Source organism: Drosophila novamexicana, unplaced genomic scaffold (assembly GCF_003285875.2).
Source record: "Drosophila novamexicana strain 15010-1031.04,08,12 unplaced genomic scaffold, DnovRS2.1 tig00000108-arrow-pilon, whole genome shotgun sequence".
NCBI lineage: Eukaryota > Metazoa > Arthropoda > Insecta > Diptera > Drosophilidae > Drosophila > Drosophila novamexicana.
This window is the reverse complement of record NW_020824772.1, coordinates 4,364,423-4,384,349: the sequence shown is the minus strand read 5'-3', so window position 1 is coordinate 4,384,349 and position 19,927 is coordinate 4,364,423. Positions and strand designations below refer to the sequence as shown.

The following is a 19,927-nucleotide window of genomic DNA, read 5'->3' as shown; positions in this document are numbered from 1 at the left end:
TAACGCAGTTAGCTGCTCGGTACAACGTGATGGATCAGTGTGAATGATGTTGGCCCAACAAGCCAACCGACTAAATGCGGCCGAGTGAGTGAGTGAGTGAGTGTATGCGAGTGCAGCTGAGTGTTGCTGCGAGTTACTTTCGTTTTCATTACATTCAGCAGCAGCAGTATCAGCAGCAACAGCAGAGCAGCAGCAGCTGACTCTACGGGCAGTACGTCCGCCCGGGCTAGCATCCGGACCCGCGCCCGTTTTCAATTCCGCGTTGATGCACAAGCTCATAAGTCATGTTGCTGCTGCAACAGCAGCGACAACACACACACAGCCATTGGGCACTCTGCAATGGGGAAGTTGTAAATGCAACAGCGACAGCCGCAGCAGCAACAACAGCAGCATCAGCGGCCGCATCGGCAACAGCAATAACAAAAACTTTGGTCTGTTTACGCAGCCAATTGATCATTTAAGCCCAGTTAAGACGTTGTTGAGCCAGCCGCCAGCCTGTCAATTTGTTGTTGTGGGCGCTGTCATTGCCGCTGCCTGTGGCATGGCTGTCGCAGCTGCCACAGTTGCCATTGTGCTGCTGTCGCTGCTGCTGTTGTACAATTAACCGCCGCCTTGGGAGACCAGCAATTTGTTGATGCTTGCTTGTTTGTTTGTTGGTTTGCCGCTCGTCGATGATGAACGTTAATCAAAATCAGAAAATAGCTTGCACAATCGGCGCAGATCTTTATAGCTTACGGTTCACGTCCCTAGTTAAGGCTAATACCGGGGCTAAATCGAGTGATGTGAACTTTCACAGCGTTGCAAAAACAGAAATTAATTTTTTTATAAATTTAATGGAAATAATACCAAGAAAAAATCAAATGAAATTTTACGCAAACACCGTGCGGCGACAATCAACGGAAGCGTTGCGGGTCACTTGGACTCAGCAGCAGCAGCAGCCAAATTAGTCAAGCTAAACCAAATGAGCACGTAAATCTTTGCGTTGGCGTTGAGAGAAATCGTGGTTCGAGACCTTGACAGGCAACGGCAACGGCAACAGCAACAGTGGCGCATTGGGCTGCAATTTCACTGCACTGTGGTTGCTGTTATTCAATTGCAATTGCATCATAGCAACATGTGGCCAGCTGATCGGCAGCGGATGCAGCGAGAGAGTTTTTTAAACCCGACAAAATCGGACAAATAGCGAAGCGGGCGTCGACAGCAGCCCCACAGCTGATCGACATTAGGCAGAGCCAGTCTCGCATTTGCATGCCACGCAGCAGCAGCAACAGCAGCAACAACATTAACAACAACAGCAACTGCAGTTAATATCGAAGCGTATCTTTAAGATGCGCGCATTACATTACCAAATGGCAGCGGGCGCTTTCCATGCGGCTGACGCGCAGACTTTGCCGTTGCCTCACATGAAAACGAAAGTGCTTCAAGTGGTTAGCCAGATGCTGTTGCTTCTGCTGCTGTTGTTGTTGTTGCTGTTGTTGTTTAGGTTATATTATTTGCTGGCGCTCACGATTAAAAGTTGCTATCTCTGTCTTTTTACTGATGCTGCTGCTGTTGCTGCTGCTGTTTCCTGTATCTCCAAGTTGTTGCAGTGTGTTTCTGTTTGAATTGTTGTTGCCGCTGCTGTGAGGTTGCGGCTGCTGGCGCTGACAGTGGCAATGGCAATGGGGGGAATGCCAGCGCCAACGTTGCATGCCACATGCGCCGCGTGCAGACCGGCGCGAAATATTTTGTTTAGCTTACAAAAATGTTTGTACACAATTTGCAAGTCCGTGAAAAACACAAAAAAAAAAAAAAACATTTACAGTTTGCTGCAGCTGCTTTCAAAAACCTATTCGAAAAAATTGTATTTGACTGCAAGCCAAACGGCAAAATTGATAAAAATGAATATGTAATTCGAATTATTTGCGTAAGCCCGAATATATAATATATGCAGGCAAAGTTCTACTTATAGTATTTGCATAAATCTATAAACTCCCTTTCAATATTTTCTTTTAACAAGCTCATTAAGCTCTAAATAATTAATAAAAATACTATAAAAAATTTGAATAATATGACAAGAGCATTTGGACTTCGATGCATTGAACAAAGGCACTTAGGATTTCTTTTTTTATTGTTTTTGTTTCTATTATTTATTTACCATATACTTGTTCACACTCGTATTTGTTTAAGCCATGCGCGTGTTTTGTTACAACCAACCGCAAAAATTACTTACATGAAGCGCGATAAATTTGACTTTAACATTGGGTATTTCAAGGCTATCTTTTGCATTTTTAGCTAATTTCTGTAAATTTTTTTTTAATTTTTTGGGGTATGCTGAAAATTTGAGTTGGTTAAGCTGAAAGCGGGACTTGAAATGTCAGGATTTGATTAGCCATTCGCACGTTCTGCTAGATATCGCGTGTCCCCAACTTTGCACAGGTATTACAGGTAGCGCCCACCCAGGTAACTTTACAATGAAGCACACTAGCAACTCAGCCGCTCAGCAGCAGCAGTTCCGATATCGCCGTCGTGAGCTGTAAAGTGTTTTTATTAATAGCAATTAGCGTTTACCAAATTGCTTAGAAATTGTGGTGCATGTTTATTTTTATATGTTACTTCAGTTTTTTTGGTGTTGTTTGTTATTTATTTGCTGAACTCATTGGAAATGGGTAATAATGGGTGTATTGGCTTTTCATTATCTCGCATTGTATACCATATGATTAAAGAAATTCGACCTATTAGAGTTTTTGTCTTTCGTTTTGGTTTATAAGTGCATTTGCATGTATTGTAGTAAGTAAGCAATATATGAAGAATGCCTATACCATAATGTGAAACCAAGGAAAGAAGGACATCCACTTCTTAGAGTTTCTGTGTGTAGGTGTGTTACAGCAGCTCTTAGCGGTTTACAGGGTATCTGTTAGTCAAGCAATCTCGAAAAGAGCACACTCTCTTGTTTTTTGTTGTTGCTGTTTCTGCTTGTTTTATGTGGCGCAAAACTTGCGGTTTCCACATGGCAGCATGGGAAATTACTCAGCAATGCAACTGCATTTATGTATTTATGTACAGACTATACCCTAGACTGGTTTCGTGGTGTGCGTGTGTGTTTGTGATTGTGTGTGTATAAGTGGTGTGCTTTTGCTTTTGCTTCCTTTCGATAGTTTTAAATGTTTCGAACTCAATTGAACCCGCTTGCATCTGTAAAGTCGCTGACAAATCGCGCCAGTTTGCCAGAGAGCCACAGCCGCAGGTGATGGTTCAGCCCCTTGCGGTGATTGTCTAATCAAAGTCAAGTAAAAATTAAGTGGCTAAATTATGTCATGAAGCACGTTCAGCACCATTGTTGTTGCTGCCGTTGTTTGTGCTGCGCTGTCTTTTGTTTGCCGCAGTGCAGGCAAAAATTAAACATTAAAAGAAAACAACAAAAATTCTCACGCCACGCGCCTGACAAACGTAATTACCCCACTCGAGCTTAAATAAATAAAGAGGAGAGCAAAGCAGCCACTAAGATGCTACCAAAATACCAGATACCATATCTATTTATACTAAGTACATATATAATTTAGCATGGCCATTTTCGGGTAACTGAATTTGAAGAAAGTTTTATAAATAAATATGGTAGATAAGATGGCTAAGTAAAGTCCAGGCTCTAACTTCAGGTTGGAGAGATAACCTATTGTACAGCCGAAGTCTATATAACTAGTGACATTTAACTGGAAGCTTAATGATTTATAGCAAGTACTTTTACTGCATTCAAGGTGAACATAAGTCAGAATGTTCCCAAAGTGATGCCTTGACATATACTAGAAATAAATAATAATAGATTTAATCATTTCATTCTTGACATAAAATTAAGAGTTTGAATTTATCAAGGCTTGAAGCGTTCTCTATTCGTACTTAGTTTTTCTCTGAGTGTAGCTTTTCTGTGAGCTGGATAACCGCCCAGATGTCAAGTCGCAGATGCATAATTACAATTACACATGAATTGCACTTGATTTGACTTACGAAAATGCATACAATTCGACTGGAGGCCACTCGAATGTCAGCTCTAAATTAAATACAATTTGCCATATAAATATATATTTTTGTAATGACAAATCGCCTGGGCCTTACTTCTGCACCCAATGCATATTTGATGACGACAGTCGTCGACGACTGACGCGTTGCTGACGTCTTTGTTTGATAAGCCTGTTGGCTATCATGGCCTAGCTTTGGATATCTCTTGCTTTTTAGGTTTTTGGCAAACATTTTGTCTTGGCGTTGCTTATCAGCAAAGCATTTGCAAAAAGTACCGCAGTTGCCGCGCTATGTATCTGTATCTGTAAGATACAAATGCGGCAATTGCAAAACACCAACTGCGAGCATTGTTGTATGTTGTTGTTTGGGCTTTTTTGTTCTAGCAAATTTGTGCACATGGCTTTTTACATGTCATAACCTTAGCCTAGAACCCGCACACATACACAAGTGCCTGCCACTTGGCTGAAGTACCCACCGACCCCATGTCTGTGTGCTAGCCCAACGGGGTCGGCCAAGAGATAAATTAGCCTGCCAAGTCGGCTGGCAAGCTGTCTGGACTGACCCAGGCACAACCATTTGGGCCATTGCCGCCTGCCTACAGCCCTCTGCCGGCTGCTGATGTTGCCTTTTTCATGGCTTCCGTTGTCGAGCGGTTGCCAAAATCAATGGAAATTTTTCGGTTTCCGCCGCTGTTGTTTCAGCCACCCGCTCGGGGCTTGAGCCCTCATTGGCTTGTGGCGAAATAGGGCCGGCGGCGCAATAATTGTTATGATGCCGTCCGTTAGTCTAATATTTATTTTGCATATGTGTTGCATGTTTGGCCTCTATCTAACAAATACCCTAAGCTTGTTAATACTCTATCCTGTTGGCAGTAGACATTGGCTTTCATTTCAATTTGGCTGCAACTGCTATATAATCCCTTACCCTTTTTACTTATCTCTAAGCCTTTTTTCTAGTAACTTTCATTTTGGAAATAACATAACATATGAATATATAAAAAAAAACAAAAATACTTTTTAAACAAACGTTATTATATTATTTTTTAGCAGAATTTTCAGGCAGCTCGGCTTATTATTACTGATTGCGCCAGGTTCAATATACAATTTTGGAAAAGTCCTATGCTTTTACCAAATTTACGGCTTTGTATGCTGACGGTCAGTCAATAAGTGCAGCGAAATTGCATTTTGAGTTTAGCGAACATTTTGTCAGAGCTGATTGCATTATAGCGTAGTAATACAATTACCTGGCAACAGGACACTATCCGCTTTGTATGCAGCTACTAAATTTCTGCCAAATAAAATAGTATTCGTGTTTGCCACGGCCGCCTAGATATTGAACACAATCCTCTTAGCTGTCGGTGTTCCAGTGGTGCATTTATTCAATTATGAGCACAAATGTATATTGGTCAGCACTTAATTCAGCACTTGAGCCTTAGCTGGCGTAGCCTTTATTCCTGGTTTGCTGTTTTTCATGCAAACGCAGTCTTCAATCACTTAGGCAAAGCACAGCGTCCCAGTAAATTGTTTTTCGAACAAACTTTGACCTAAGTTACATCCAACTTGGGGTCGAGCTTTCCACGAGTTCGTCTTAGTGCTCACTGTTGACCAAAAAGTATGCATCAGCTTCCTGGCATTTGCCGTTCAGCCTGTAGGTTTAACACGAATCAGAAAGCCAAGAAAAATTGTTTCCAGCATAAATTGACTTGTGTTTAGTTTTGGTGCTCCTAGTAATTTAGAGTATTACCAGCTTCGATCTTGAATTGATTTGTTTAGATGGGATTAGCGTTTCGCTTGCATTTTTAGATGCCAACGTTATGTTTCGCCAATGAAGGTCAGCTCCGCAATGTGGGTGAGAGGGTGGAGCTGTGGGTGGCTGGGCGTAGCGGCTGCAATGGCTGCAAATTAAAATTCGTTTAGTGTGCCAAAAGTTATGCAAGATTTGTACATATCCGATCTATTTGTGTGGGCTGGAATTTTATAATACCGAGTGGCCCTCGCCAACACGTGAAAATAATTACACAAGCGCATGGGGCAAATGAAAAAATTAATTTAAGTGCAATGTCGGCGACTAGCACAAATCCCGGCTCATCAATTTGGCCTGCTAAAACGACACAAGCCAAATTTATTTTGGCCAAACATAAATCTGCCAGCGCACAACTCGGTTAAACAAAACCAAAAGTCACAGTTACACAGACACACACACACACTGGCAGTGAGAAGCTTACATTGCAGGACATGTGTAATTTCTCACGTGATTTAACGATGAAAGCGATGTTGTTTCTTGGCTGATTACGAGATACCCTATAGTAGAAAACGTAGTACATAAACTGTTCCTATCGGATAGATATTTACCTAGGTCTGGGTTCTTTTTAAAGCCAATTAAAAAAAAAAGAAGTTAATTGTAGAGAAAGTCTAGATAAGCTCTTTGTAGAACATGCCTTTTGATGAACTTAGCTAATGTTACGGATGGAATACAAATACTAATCACAACTTTAGTGTGACTTCATAAGTATGAAACCGTACGAGTTTTTCTTGAAGAGATATATTTACACACACTAGTTCCTGTTAAAAGCCAAATGTGTTTTTTAAAGAGATTTAAAATATGCCTCTTTCTAGAGCGTGAAAGCTCATGAGCTACTGAATAACTTTAGTAATAACTTTAGTTCTTAAGTAAACACCTTAAATTTATTATTTTAAGGAAATAACAATCTTTCACATTCTCTTTTGCTTTTACACTTGCAGTGCAAACAAATAAAATACCTCTGGATGGGTCTGTTTCCAAAAAACAAAACCAAACGAACAAACAAAAAATTTTCAAATGAAACAAACAATACAATTGTTTGCTCTGCTATCTGGCTGCTCCCATTGTGTTTTTGCTGTTGCTGGCGTGAGCGCATAAAGGAAAAGTGCTTAAAAAATAACAGTAAATTACACAAGCACAAGCGCCACGCCAAGCGGCACGCCACGCCCCCATTTCACCGCCTCAGCGATGCATGACGAGCTTGCATACTTTTAGGGACAGCTGATTTAATTCCGCGCCAGAGGATGCCATGCGGGCCACAGCCACACAGAACTGACGCTTGCTCCTGCCAATCGGTGGAAGCCCTGCGCCGGGGGTGGTCGGCTGCGCAGCGCAATTTGAAACGTTCCGACCGCCGTTGCACCTGACGCTGTGACTCAAGCTAAACACGCATACCCCAGTGCGGCACATAAATTGCGGGAGGAGGAGGAGCCGAGGGCGCAGATGGATTCTGGTACGGGCTGGCAGGCTCTTTTGTGTAGCGCACATCATGCATTTATATGAGCGGAATTTGTAATACAAGTGTGTGTTTAAATGGTTTTCGGGCAGAGAGTGTTTCCTAATCTGATTTGTGCCAAATTGCAGACAAATGCATTTGGATACTTCCGTAATGAATTTTTGCGAAAATTGTTTTTGTTTTGCAACTACATTGTTAAAGCTAAATGTATGTAAAACCATAATGAAATGCACATGAAATTTGCCACTGTCGGGTATTTGGTTTTCGTTTTGATTAATATAAATAATAATTTAATCGATTAATACTACTTTTTTTTTTTTATTTCTCCTCGGGGATCAGTTTCCTTATACTTGTCAGCAAGGAAGTACTCTGTTTAAAAAGCTTTCAAGGATATTAAGACTTCTTCGTTTCTGCCAATATCTGATCTTTTTTGCAGCTTGATAACAAAGTCAGCTCTTGCCTGGTTTCTCAACCGTCATCCTCATGACGGCCACTACTCGAGACTTTCATTATATTCGGTCTTTCCTTGGTCTATTCTTTTGTGCAGCTCTTTTGGCCAGCGCTTGTTATTGTTTTGTTTCCTCGGCCATTGTTGTTGCGCTGCTGAAGCAACACTAAACAATACGGCGAAATTACTTAATTTCATGTTGGTCTAATCAAGTTGCCATTGCCGAGCGCCAAGAGCGAGTGTGCGGCTGGCACGGAAGGCCGCACAAAAGCGTGCAACGCGAAGAGCATGACAAAAGTGTGTGCAGGTGCGGATTGCCAGCAAATAACGTGCCGTTGCCGTGCCAAGCACACATGTGTGTTGCCTATGAGCATACACGTATATGCTATGGAGACCCCGAAGCTAACTGACTGCTGCCATCTTTTTTCTTGTTTTGCTTCTGTTGTTTTTTTTTTTTTGGGCCACCGTTTAGTGGCCGCTCATTTATGCCCCAAGCAGCAGCGAGAGGCAACAACAACATGAAATAGGTGGACAGCTAAACGCTGACAACAACAACCTGAACGAAAGCACAAACTGTGCAAGGCTTGCTGCCATTTAACATCTGGCCTGGGACTCGGCCTGGGCCTGGGCCTGTGCCTGGGCCATGTTAATCTGAAAGTGTGTCAATGTCGACATCCGTTTCCTTTTGCCAAGGTAGCAGCCGCCTGCAGAAGAGGGAGAAGCTGTTATAGCTGCACTCATATGGCCACTTGAGATGCAAACAGGTAAAAGGACCACAAATTTAAGCATTTGTCTACTCCAACACGCACCGTCGCGCACCCACACACACACACACACACACACACACACACACACACACACACACACACACACGCACACACACTAGAGCTTGGCATGGAAACGAAATGAAACTAGGCGAAACATTGGTAAAACGGTCATCCGCAATGGACAGCAACAGCCGCAGCGAACGTTTTGGCAATGGAACACGAAATTGGCGCAGCCTGTGCAATCTTCTTGTCGTCGCAGCGGGCGCGCTTTTCTGTTGGCCACTTTTTCATGCTGATAAATTGGCAGCGACATTTCAGCAAGAGTTGACAATTACCAGCGCATACATGAGCTCATCTACTGTGTGTTTGTGTGGGTGTGAGTGTGTGTGTGTGCCTTGTATAATTAAAAGCAAGAATACCAGGCATGAAATTGTTTTGCTTAAATGCCTTTGACTGCCACTGCAGCCGGTTGGTGGTCTACATTTGGATATGATCGAATGCGAATGCGCCACAACTTTAATTATGCTGCCAAGTGGCACGACTGTATGTATGTGTGTGTGTGTGTGTGTGTCAAGGCTATGCTTAAATTTGTCCAAAACATTTGTACATTTTGATTTGTTGTATTTCTGGCCATGCACTGTGCCAAATGCAGCCATAAAATATGCTATGAAAAACGATTGACTTGCATTCAAAACTGGCTATTTCTAGAAAATATCCGAATTCTACAATTGAAAAATGTAACCATAATAAGGTTTAAGCACGTTGCAGCTTAACGAATAGTTCAAACATAATTTCTGACTCTATCAAAATATTACTATTTATTCTTTTTAGCACATTTCCATTTCCTTGAAAATCGTTTTCCTGTAATTATATAATATAGCCGCAAATATAAATTAATTCCAAAAGCATCATCGTTTCAGACACTTCTTCTCAAACATGTCAGTCAATCAAACCGAGTATCTAATCTACTTGCCCACCTGTGCGATAAGATTTATCTGTCCGTGAATAAGCACACACAAAAATACATACACGATGTATGAATCAGAACTACAAGTTAGACAATTTGAACGCAATTTAAAACTATTTAATAAACGCATAGGTCTAAGTCTGCATGTTTCTACATCACATCGATTGCTTTGAAATAATTGAAAAAAAGAATTTAATTAAATTACCATTTTCTGCAAGTGTTTAATCTCCAAATATCTAGCAGACCCCAAAAATGCCGCATGCTGTCCTGTACGGCAGCACGTGGTAGCCGAAAAATAGACTGCACACACATACAGAGACACACACACACACACACACATACACACATACACCGTTGCAGTCAGGAGCGACAAGTGCAGCGCAGCGTCGACAGCGACGCAGACGCAAACGCAGCGATAAGATAAAACGTGCGATGACAAAAAGCACCCAAAGCGGCCCACGACGACGACGACGATGACGACGACGAGGGAAGCCGAAGTTCTGCAACGAGGCGACTGCGACTGCGACGCCGACGCTGACGCCGATGCCGATGCCGATGCCATGGAGTGGCTGGCTGTTGGCTACTGTTGCTGGCGCTGGTCGCTTATAAAAGCCGCTGGCTCGGCACGAGCGAGCATCACAAAACATTGAAGCGCGTTGCCGAGCAGACAAGCACAGTGTGGAGGCCACGTAGACATCTACATTAGCAGCCGCAGCCGCAGCCACAGTCAGAGTCAGAATCAGAGTAAACCAACGGTAAAGTGAAACAATAACACTAGCTGTCGCCGCAGCTTGTAAGTGTGTGTGTGTGTGTGTGTCTGTATGTGCGAGTGCGAGTGCATTTGTATTTGTGTTAAGAGTTTCCGTTACAAAAATAATGCCACAATTTCGAAAATACATTTTAAAAACCGACAAAAGAACAAGAACAAACCCCAAGTAACGAGCACAAGTTGTTCAAAGAAGAGGCATAACAAGGATGCCTTACATGGCCATCCCAGCAGGAAACCACCAGCATAGTCAAGTAGCCTGGCTGTCAGTTTTGTAAGGAGCTTGCGGCCCACCTGGCAGCCCTTGTGCAGACCGCCTCATGATTGTGAAGAGCGAAAACTTAACAAGTGCAAGAAACGATGCTTTTGTAATGAATTCATTCAAAGTGTTGACGGCCAAAGTTTTCTCAAAAAGTTTTCAAAACAAAAAATAAAGAGTAAGAACACAGAACTATATGCAAGCAGTTCTGCTCAAGGATCCTCGTCCTGTTCCGGTTTGCTTGGTCGACTAACCACTGTCGCCAGCGCCGTGTGCGCCGCAGGCCTAAGCCAGCGCCACGGGCTCCAGTTTTCATTCCCTTTTTCGCTCCCGTTTTCACGAGCTTTCCCTCTCTATATCTATCTCTGTCTCTGTGTCCCTCTTGCATTCCCTGGTGTCTGTTGTTGCCCACTAAATTAAATGTAAATTAATGCAAATTACACAAAATTACTGCGGGCCGCACAATGCAACAACTGCAGCAGTTGCTGAATGCAGTTGCTGTCTGCCCCCAACCTATGGGCTGCATCAAAAGATAAAATACAGTCGCTTTGTCTATTATTTTAAATTGGCTGCGCAAATTTGCGGCATCGCAAAAGTAATTAGCGACCATTGTAACTGTGCCACAGATAAGTAGGTGGAATCAGAATCTGAAATAGCAAAAATAAAGAGCAGCTCGTACAGCAAAAGAGACCGTAGAGCTTGTCACTCAAACTTAAGTAGAGTTAAGATATGTTCTTAAAGGTTGATATAACAAAATCAGCTTTCTGCTCCTCCTTTCCAATAGTATTATTAATTTTCTTGTGGATCATACCACAGACATTTTGAAAATATTATTAATTTTTTCAAATAAATATTCTGTTTTATTTTTTATATACTAACTATATTGTTGAACATAAATTAACATTTTTGGATATATCCAATATATTTATCGAGTCATCTAAAGGAAGAGAGCTTACATGAGGTTAATGATACTAATAATAATAATTAAAATAATAATAATAAGATAATCAGTTTCTGTTCTAAAATGTTCGTTTAGGTCTAGGTTCAACAAATTAAACAAACTTATACATAGAAGGACTAAAGACAAAACATTTCTCAGATAATTTTTAGAATCATTTTAGGATAACAACAAAATTATAAGTACGGGGGAATCATAGGCATTCTGAATAGGCAAATATGCTGTGTATATTGATTGATCAGTGGATTATCAATTAAAGTGAATCGAAAGCAAATTGAAATAGTTGCAACTCGATAGCTGTTGTTATGCCAGAAAATTCTGTACAATATTCCAATCTCAAGTTCGTTTCCATTAAATGCGACGTATTTTCGAGCTGCTTTAAAGCCGTAAGAATCTGTGATAAATGACCTATACTATATACAAAATTCAATTAAACTCCTGAACTTTGTTTTCTTGACTTAAGCTAAAAGTTACGAAAGTTCAATTCTGACAAACTTAAAATAAGTGCAATTGTGCAACTCCTGCTAAGGCACACTCAGCTTAACGCAAACACTTAAATTGATGCCCAATCTCATTTTTTAATGGTCCTGACAAATACGTCGTTTATTTAGTTGAGGCTCTAGCAAAATGTCAATTAAAAGTTTTATAGCCTTATATTGGCCAAATAATAATAGCGTCGATGATAAATGTTAATGGGCAGCGTGCCATAAAAATGACAACAAAAATTGGCACCAGTATTTCCGTTATTAGGAGCTGAATCTGGCTCTAATTAATGAGCCGGGCTGCCATCGACTGGGCCAAAGCCACAACCGCTGGCACAGCCATTTTGTGGCTTGGTGCGCCTGGTTTTTATGCACCGGCGCATGAGTATTGATATTGTCAATTAATGCGCCTTGACAAAAGCCTCCAAACATAATAAGCGGATAATGAATGGGGCTGCAGTTAAGGGTAAGGGTAGGGGCAAGTGGAAGTGGAAGTGATCACCGGAAGTGCGTTAATATTAATGAAAACATTTTGAATTGGCAGCAGCAGCAACAAAACAAATTAGAGCGCAATGTTGAATTTCGTTCACATGTCGTATTGTCGACCGCACCACGTGGCGTATGCGTAATGTGCAAATTTTTCGCAGAAAAGCGCGAATTCAATTTGCGCGCATATTTAATAATTAATTTCAGTTGAACATAAAATACGCAACGGTCTATTAAAAGGCTTAAAATTTCATTTTCAATTTCCAACTCGAATAACGCACTCGAATGCAAATGAAAGCCAATTCCATTGGTGACACATTTGCCTTAATTCCATCTGTTCGGGCGGCTTACAGGATGCACACGACGTGGCAAATGAATGAGTAAAAAAAAAATGAAGAAGAACATGAAAAAGTGAAAACCTATTCGCTGCCTGCTGCAATTAAAATAAAAAGCGCGTTAAACTCAATTTCATTTATTTATTTTTTTCAATGCTTTGAGTTAACTGAATCCAATTTTCCTTTCTGTACTCTCAATTTACCCAACCCATTTGATAGTTGACACATGCGTTCGCAATTAATAAGCTCCGACTGACAGGTGTTTCCATGTGTGTATGTGCGTATGTGTGTATGGTAAATATACTTATTTAACCACATTCTAAATGACAGTGCGACCATAATTTATTTAAATGTTCGTTAAATAAAATGCCATTGCAAAATATTTAAGTCTAGAAAACACACCTGAATTTACAATTATATACAAAGTTATATAATTGTCATTGTGCACATCATTGCAGCACAAAAGAAGGGGAGAGTCGCTTAGAGTGAGAGCAGGAGATAAAAATCAGTGATAAGGTCAATATGATGGTAAAGATAATCAAATCATGATGATAATGCTTGAAAATATGTTATTTTTTAATTTACAGAGCATAAAAGTATAGTTAGCTTATCTTTCCAATCGAATAGCTTGTTATCTTAAAATATTACCTATATTGCTTAAGACACTTTATACATTCCCTCAATATCTTCAAACTCTTCACATTTCTTAAGGTCTCATGGTCGAGGTAATAAGTTCTTTAAGCAAGTTTCATCAATATTTATGGAACAATAAAAATAAGAGGACTTGAGCGAGTTTTATGCTTTTCATTCCAATTCAAATAATAATATTAGCTTAGCACTAAACAAACCGTCTTGACGGCTCTGCAATTGCAAATGGTTCTAAAGGCATAGCAAAAATGTTTATTGTTCTTCGTCAAGCATCTGGCGCAGAGACATGAGCCATTTAATTTAATTCCAAGGTGCATTATTATAAAGGAAAATAGTTTTGCACAGTCTTTCTATTTTACGGTCATTCCAGTTTGGCTGGCAGCCCATCAGCAGCCCAGCCAGCAGCTCGAAGCCATCGGCTTCTCGGCTTCAGCCTCACCGACTCAATCCGCATTCTCGTCCGCATCTGCGGCGCTTTCGCTGTCGTTGTCGTTGTCATCATGCTCATTGCATTGCGCGCCTTCCACTTGACATCCTGGCTGCAATTTCCTTGTTGTGAAATTATGCTTTTGCTTTGACTTTGCCGCCGTGCGATGGGATGATAAATAAAACAGCAGACGGCTGCAAGGTGATTCGGTAGCTTGGCCACCGTAAGCTAAAGTAAACAGTTGCTGAATGCAGTCCATGGCCACGCCCAGCCGCCCAACCACGGCCACAGCGATTAACGGCGTGGGAACAAAAGCGAAATGAGCTGTTTCAGGCTGCCAATGACCATGCCCATGTGCGATGAAGCTGTTGAGCCGTGGTTTTCATGCCACATGCCACATGCCAACCTGCTGACATGAATTGCACTGATTCAGCCTCTGGCCTCGTTCGCTGTTTGCTTTTGATTGAAGGTTAAATGAGCCGTGCCACGCAAGGCTGACATATTTACTGCACACCGACCCAGAGCCCCTAAAAGCAGCATTTGCATTGCGCGCATCCTTTGTGCATCCTTAGACAGTCTTATTTTATTTCCTTTAGCTGAATTAGCTGGCATCAACCAAACCAAAGGGGTGCCTCAAAAGGCGGGCAGCCTGTCAGCGAGGCAGCCCGCTGTGTGCTTTGGCGTATTCCTTTTTTTTTTACGAGTCACCAGCATGCCATGATTTAGCTGTCTGACACGCCCGTTTAAATGATGCCGCCCCTAATTGAGTGCACTTTAAATTTGAAGACATTTTCCAGTTGCAGTGCGTTTTATTTGCCATTTTTTTTTTTTATTGTTCTTCTCTTTAACTATTTCGTTATCCAATTTTCCATTTACGTTTGCTTGCAGCTGTCCCCGGGCGAAGACATCACAACTGAGCCACAAACTCAAACTCAAATTCAAATTTAAACTCTCAACTAAAGACAACAGAGAAAAAGAAAATACAAACATGTCTATCTCCGATTTTCGCAAGAAGAAGCTGCTTTTCCTGTTCAACGTGTTCTTTGGTGAGTTCAAGATTTCTAGGTGAAGGTGAGCGTAAAATAGATTCATGTGAAATTTATGTTTTATCAGCTGGTTAAACAATTCTTAATTGATGTTCCCTTTGTCATTCATATAAATTGCTGTATACCGTTGAGAGCATAGTTTGAGTTGAGCTTCAAAATGTTCAATTCAATTTATGCAATTTAATTTGCCAAAATGTTTGCTCTACGCTGCATATACTTAATGCTTGCTGAAATATACATGTATTTGCATAAGCTTACGTGCATAGCCTTCTCCGCGCCAACTGTTATCCCCCTTAAAACAATTTCGTAAACTTTGGCTTGTAAGCTTGAAATTCTTGGGCTGTCGCTGAAAAGTAGGCAACACATTTTGTTGTATGCAAAGCGAGTGTGCAACAAAGTCTGAGTGCTTTTCGATTATGACTAATTGTCAGGTAGTAAACAGTTGACTGTCGCTTTAGCGGCTTTTTGGCTTTTTGCCATGGCTGGCAGCAGCTGCTGCTGTTGGCGACATAAAACGCAAGCGCCAAATACTTGACACTGCAACTTGAAGTGGCCATTTGCACACCGTTGCAACTGCAACTGCTGGCCAATGCAAATGACACGCCTTGCCTGAAATGGCCAGCAGCCAAAGAATGGGCGTGTACAAACAGGCATGGAGATCTGTCAGGATGGAAGGCAGGAAGTGCAACTAGGTGCCAGCTGCGCGACCATGAAAACCGTTTAACTTGCATTAATGTTTATTTCCGTCCTGCGCTCTCCGTTTTTTTTCATGCCGACAAATAACCAACTGACCAACAAACGGACAAAACATGCAAACAATGCAATTCATGCGGAATGCGCAACTTTGAATTCGCCAACATAACGCGGGACCAACAGATGTGAACCAAAGCGGCGAAATTGACGTTAAGGATTTCGAGCTGGCCATCGAGGTAAGTGGAGAACGTTAAAATATGCCAAAACAAATGTTGAATAACTGCAATTGCCACTGTCGATAAATATGCAAACCTAAGAATGTTTATAGACCAACAGCTGAATCAATACATGCAATAGAACCTGCAAGTGAACGGCACGCCGAACACTAAATACCCTTGCGAGCATATAGCAGATAATGCGGCTTACTTCTATCAGAAAACGTCTCTATAGGGGGTTAATGATATAGTGGTATGATATTAATATGACTTGTCCAGGCCAAATTTGGTAACGAATTTTTGAGCAAGAAACAGTATTTGTCTGGAAAGAGTCAGACATGGCCAAATCTTTTGATTAATCTATGGCATCATACATGTCTGCTTCTGTGCGTTACATTTTTCATGACAAAGTTAGATTACCCTCTGTCAGCGTAGAATAACAATAGAAACCAAGTACAACAATGTGCATGCTGAAAAGTTGGTTGGGCACATTTTGGAACTCTGTTGATTTTGCATGGTATTTTTATAGTTTGGGTTTTTCTTTTGCTTTTGGTTTTTGGCCATTCACATTATTTTTGGTGCTTTTTGTTTAGTCAACTCGTAACTGATAACTCAATTTATGCTGACATTTTTGTTGCTGCTGTTGTTTTTTTCTATTGCAGCGTGTGTGCAAGCTGCGCGGCTGGGCAAAGGACACGCCAAAGAACAAGGAGACATACGATGTCATGATGGAAATTTGGACTGGTCTGCGATCGAAGGCTGACAAGGATAACGATGGCCAGGTGAGCTGACAGTCAGATTGAGTGCCGCTGTGGGTGTGCATTGCTGTGTGTGTGCGTGTGTGGGGACCATAAAAAAAGGCAACTGCATGTCAAGTGCTTCGTTTTGGGATTCGAGCTCGCCATTTGAATGGCTTTATTGTCAGTGGCAAAAGTGTTGAAATCCATGGACTGCACTCGATGCCATTGTGACAGCAGCTGACAAGTGGGCCCAACCACACACACACACTTACTCTCACACACACACATAGTCGCACAGATTATATATGTATTTATGTATGTAGCAGCAAACATTACAAAGTCGTTCGCATGTTGCACGAAAAAAATGTTCATAAATTTTCCTTTTATTAGTGTGGAGTGTGCAGCTGTGTGATGCTGTGGATCCAGGGGGTGGCTGGGGGGTCGGCTGTGTGTGCCAGTAAGCAAATTCCACGTCTACAACAATGGGCGGAAATTGAATTGTGAATTATTTGAGCAATGCAGTTGCAGTTCCGGGCCACGACTTCAGTTAGTTTTCTAGGCCGCTGCTCATTACAATGACAAACTTTATAACCGCTTTATGCAGCCGTAGGAAAGTATCCATGCCCATGGCATAATCTGACTGAGTCTGCACAAATTAAATCATGGGTATAAGCCAGTCGAGCTTGTATAAAAAGATGATGCCAGCACAAGCAGCAACTTACAGGACAAGTACAGGTGCTTGAGGCCCACACCATGCCCACATCATGGCTCTGGCTTTGCCGCACTTCGATTGTGACACAGATAGCCGCAAAGTTTTGGCCTTTAGCCAGGAACTTGACGAAGTTCGCTGCAAATAAGCTGAAGTCAACTGTTTGCGGCCTTTGTGCAGTTTTGGCTTTGTGCTGGCTAGACTTGGATTTATTGTTGTTGCCTTAACTCATTTTACAGCTACACACACAGGCACGCACACACAAGCCAACAACATGTGCAAGCCAACAATACAAACAAAAACAACAACAACAACTGCGACAACTTAAGCTGGCAAGAGACACGGTCAAGGATGTGCGGCCTTTTTGGCATTTCAATTTGGCAACGCGCACCACTTAGATGCAATAAACATAAAAAATATGCAGCTAGTCCGACTCCGACTGGTTGTGGTCTAGGGTCAAGGGATTGCGACTGGAGGAAGCAGCGGGGACTTGGACCTGTCAATTGGCGCTGCAATTGATGGCGCTGACCGCACATTGTCTAGAGTTTTGCTTATTTATGGTCACATTAAAACATGGCCAACCTCCCGCCGCAAGACCCGTTATGGTCGGTGTCTCTTTGACCAAAATTAACGTTTGCTCCACAACAACCAACCGTAGTCAAAGTTCGTGCGCCGGGCGGGTCAAGGAGCCTCAGATTGTTCAATTTGGTCAAGGCGTCGATTGCTGATGTTGCGGTAATTGCCGTTGTTTGGTTTGGCAAGGCAAGCCAAAAAACGCTCATAAACGGTAGGGCATAATGTGCAGGTCGCATAAATTACAGCCCGCATAAGCCCCCCACCCCAGCTTGGCCAGCACCCCCCAGCCGGCCATTATGATGTTTTATGAGCAGCTACCCCGCCCACCTGCCGCTAGACGCCCTATGTGCTCTTCAACGCGTTTGGGGCGTTACGCATAAATCTGAAGCTTTTAACCCACTTTAACCCACTCTCCTGGCCATTCCTTCATTCGCAGGTCAGCGTGGAAGAGTGGTGCAACATGTGGGACGCATACGCCAAGGATCCCAGCAGCGTAATGGACTGGCAGAATACGTACATGAACTTTATGTTCGATTTGGAGGATGCTTCGCATGATGGCGGCATCGATGTGACGGAGTTCACTCTGGTCTGCTCCAGCTATGGCCTGGACAAGAAGGAGTGCGAGGAGGCGTTCAGCAAGATGGCCCAGGGTCAAAGCGATGTGACTCGCGAGCAGTTCGCCGCCTTGTGGAAGGAGTATTTTGCTGCCGAGGATGCGAACGCGCCCGGCAACTTTATTTTTGGCAAGACATCCTTCTAACTGCTGTTCGGAAATTCCTGATCGACTTTGTCTTTGCCATTGATATATTCAACAAGAAAATATTGAAATTACATTCTAAATTAAAGCTAAATCAACAGGAGGCTTCAAATTCCATTTCAATCTTGACAATTTGTAGCCCAGTTAACGGTTGGCAGTCCTTAAAGCTCAGACGTTGTTAATTAAATGTTGTTGTCAACTGTAACTCAACTTTTGCTCAATTCAATGTTCTAATTTACTAGCCTAATAAGTTAAATGGAAAACATCTAGCTATTATTTATATTTTGTATTCTACTTATATAGTATACGAGTATATAACTAATTGTTGTGTGTGCAAGCTCAATATGAAAATTATATCTAAAAGCTCAATTAGAACAGGATTCGTGTAATCTGGTGAATACTGTTGATGCGTAAATTAAACCAATTAAACTGTCAAATTATTTTGTGTGTGTAGTTTATCGTCCCAATATCTGGCGTTTAAATTTATATGTAAATGTAAAGTGTTTCAACCAATACAAATAATAAATGCTAAACATCTACAGCAGTTGCACGTTTAATTTATGAGGCAAAAACCATTACTTGTTGCTGCTCCAGTGGGCGACGCCTTCCTTTTAAGTCCTTACGGCTGCCGCAGGTTATGGACCCCGATAAGATCAGCAATTGGCTGGCAATTTATGAAAATTATAATTTTGTTCGCTGCCACAAATAACCTTCGGTTGAGCTGCATTGTCGAGGTTGGGTGCACTTCGCAGCGATTTACTGTTCCAATGGGGCGGCTAGGTAATTTATGCAATTGCGTGTGTATAGAACTTGCTGTGGTTTTTTGCTTGTAGTGCAGCGCACTCAGCACCGAAGCTTTCTGGTTGGACGCTTGCAGCTTCAAGCTTAAGTTGTTGGCCTTTTAAAAATAGCGCCAAAAGCTCGCAAGAAAAAGCTCTGTAAACAGAATTTTATACCACTGAGCTTTCGGTTCTCCTTTTATCCAGCCTTGCCACATGGCAAGTATAAGCTTTTGCCCTAGGTGGCAGCCCTGTGGATGGTAGTGAAGGTTACGCCACAAATTGCCTATCTCTCTCCGCGCATCAGCATATCATCGCGCGCTTCGCCTTTGATTCAAAATAGTTTTATCTCTTGAACAAACTTTTCCTTTTTAGCCAAATTGCGAAACTTTCAACTAGCCTTCGGCAGACCTTGCATTTCATTTGCGCTCATTTCTATTATACGCGGACCTACGGTGAAGTAGGTCATTGTAGTCCCAAGTTAATCGGTTCTTTGTAAATCTGAACTAGCTGCTAACTAATAAAAATGTATTAACTTGTTGCGCGGAAGAGTATGCAACAGTTTTGTTGAATGCGGTTAACTTTAGCCTTTTATTTTCCTGCCCGAAAGTATGCAGTGA

The 19,927-nt window shown here is 41.9% G+C and overlaps 1 protein-coding gene across 1 annotated transcript; it reads left to right on the top strand.

The window, feature by feature from the left end:
* Window positions 1–10,073: 10,073 nt before the first annotated feature.
* LOC115772103 (calexcitin-2) lies at window positions 10,074–19,057 on the top strand. Its single transcript, XM_030718068.1, has 5 exons — window positions 10,074–10,186; window positions 14,681–14,838; window positions 15,715–15,767; window positions 16,409–16,528; window positions 18,208–19,057. Exons 2-5 carry the CDS (start codon window positions 14,781–14,783, stop codon window positions 18,529–18,531), a joined length of 555 nt encoding a protein of 184 aa, XP_030573928.1. The 5' UTR covers window positions 10,074–10,186; window positions 14,681–14,780; the 3' UTR covers window positions 18,532–19,057.
* Window positions 19,058–19,927: the final 870 nt, after the last annotated feature.

What these genes read in the sequence shown, in the direction of transcription:
- LOC115772103 (XM_030718068.1), top strand. Translation starts at nt 14,781, where the DNA reads ATGTCTATCTCCGATTTTCGCAAGAAGAAGCTGCTTTTCCTGTTCAAC. An exon ending in CCTGTTCAACGTGTTCTTTG is followed by an intron (nt 14,839 to 15,714) that starts GTGAGTTCAAGA and finishes CGGGACCAACAG; the next exon opens with ATGTGAACCAAAGCGGCGAA. An exon ending in ACAAGGATAACGATGGCCAG is followed by an intron (nt 16,529 to 18,207) that starts GTGAGCTGACAG and finishes CTTCATTCGCAG; the next exon opens with GTCAGCGTGGAAGAGTGGTG.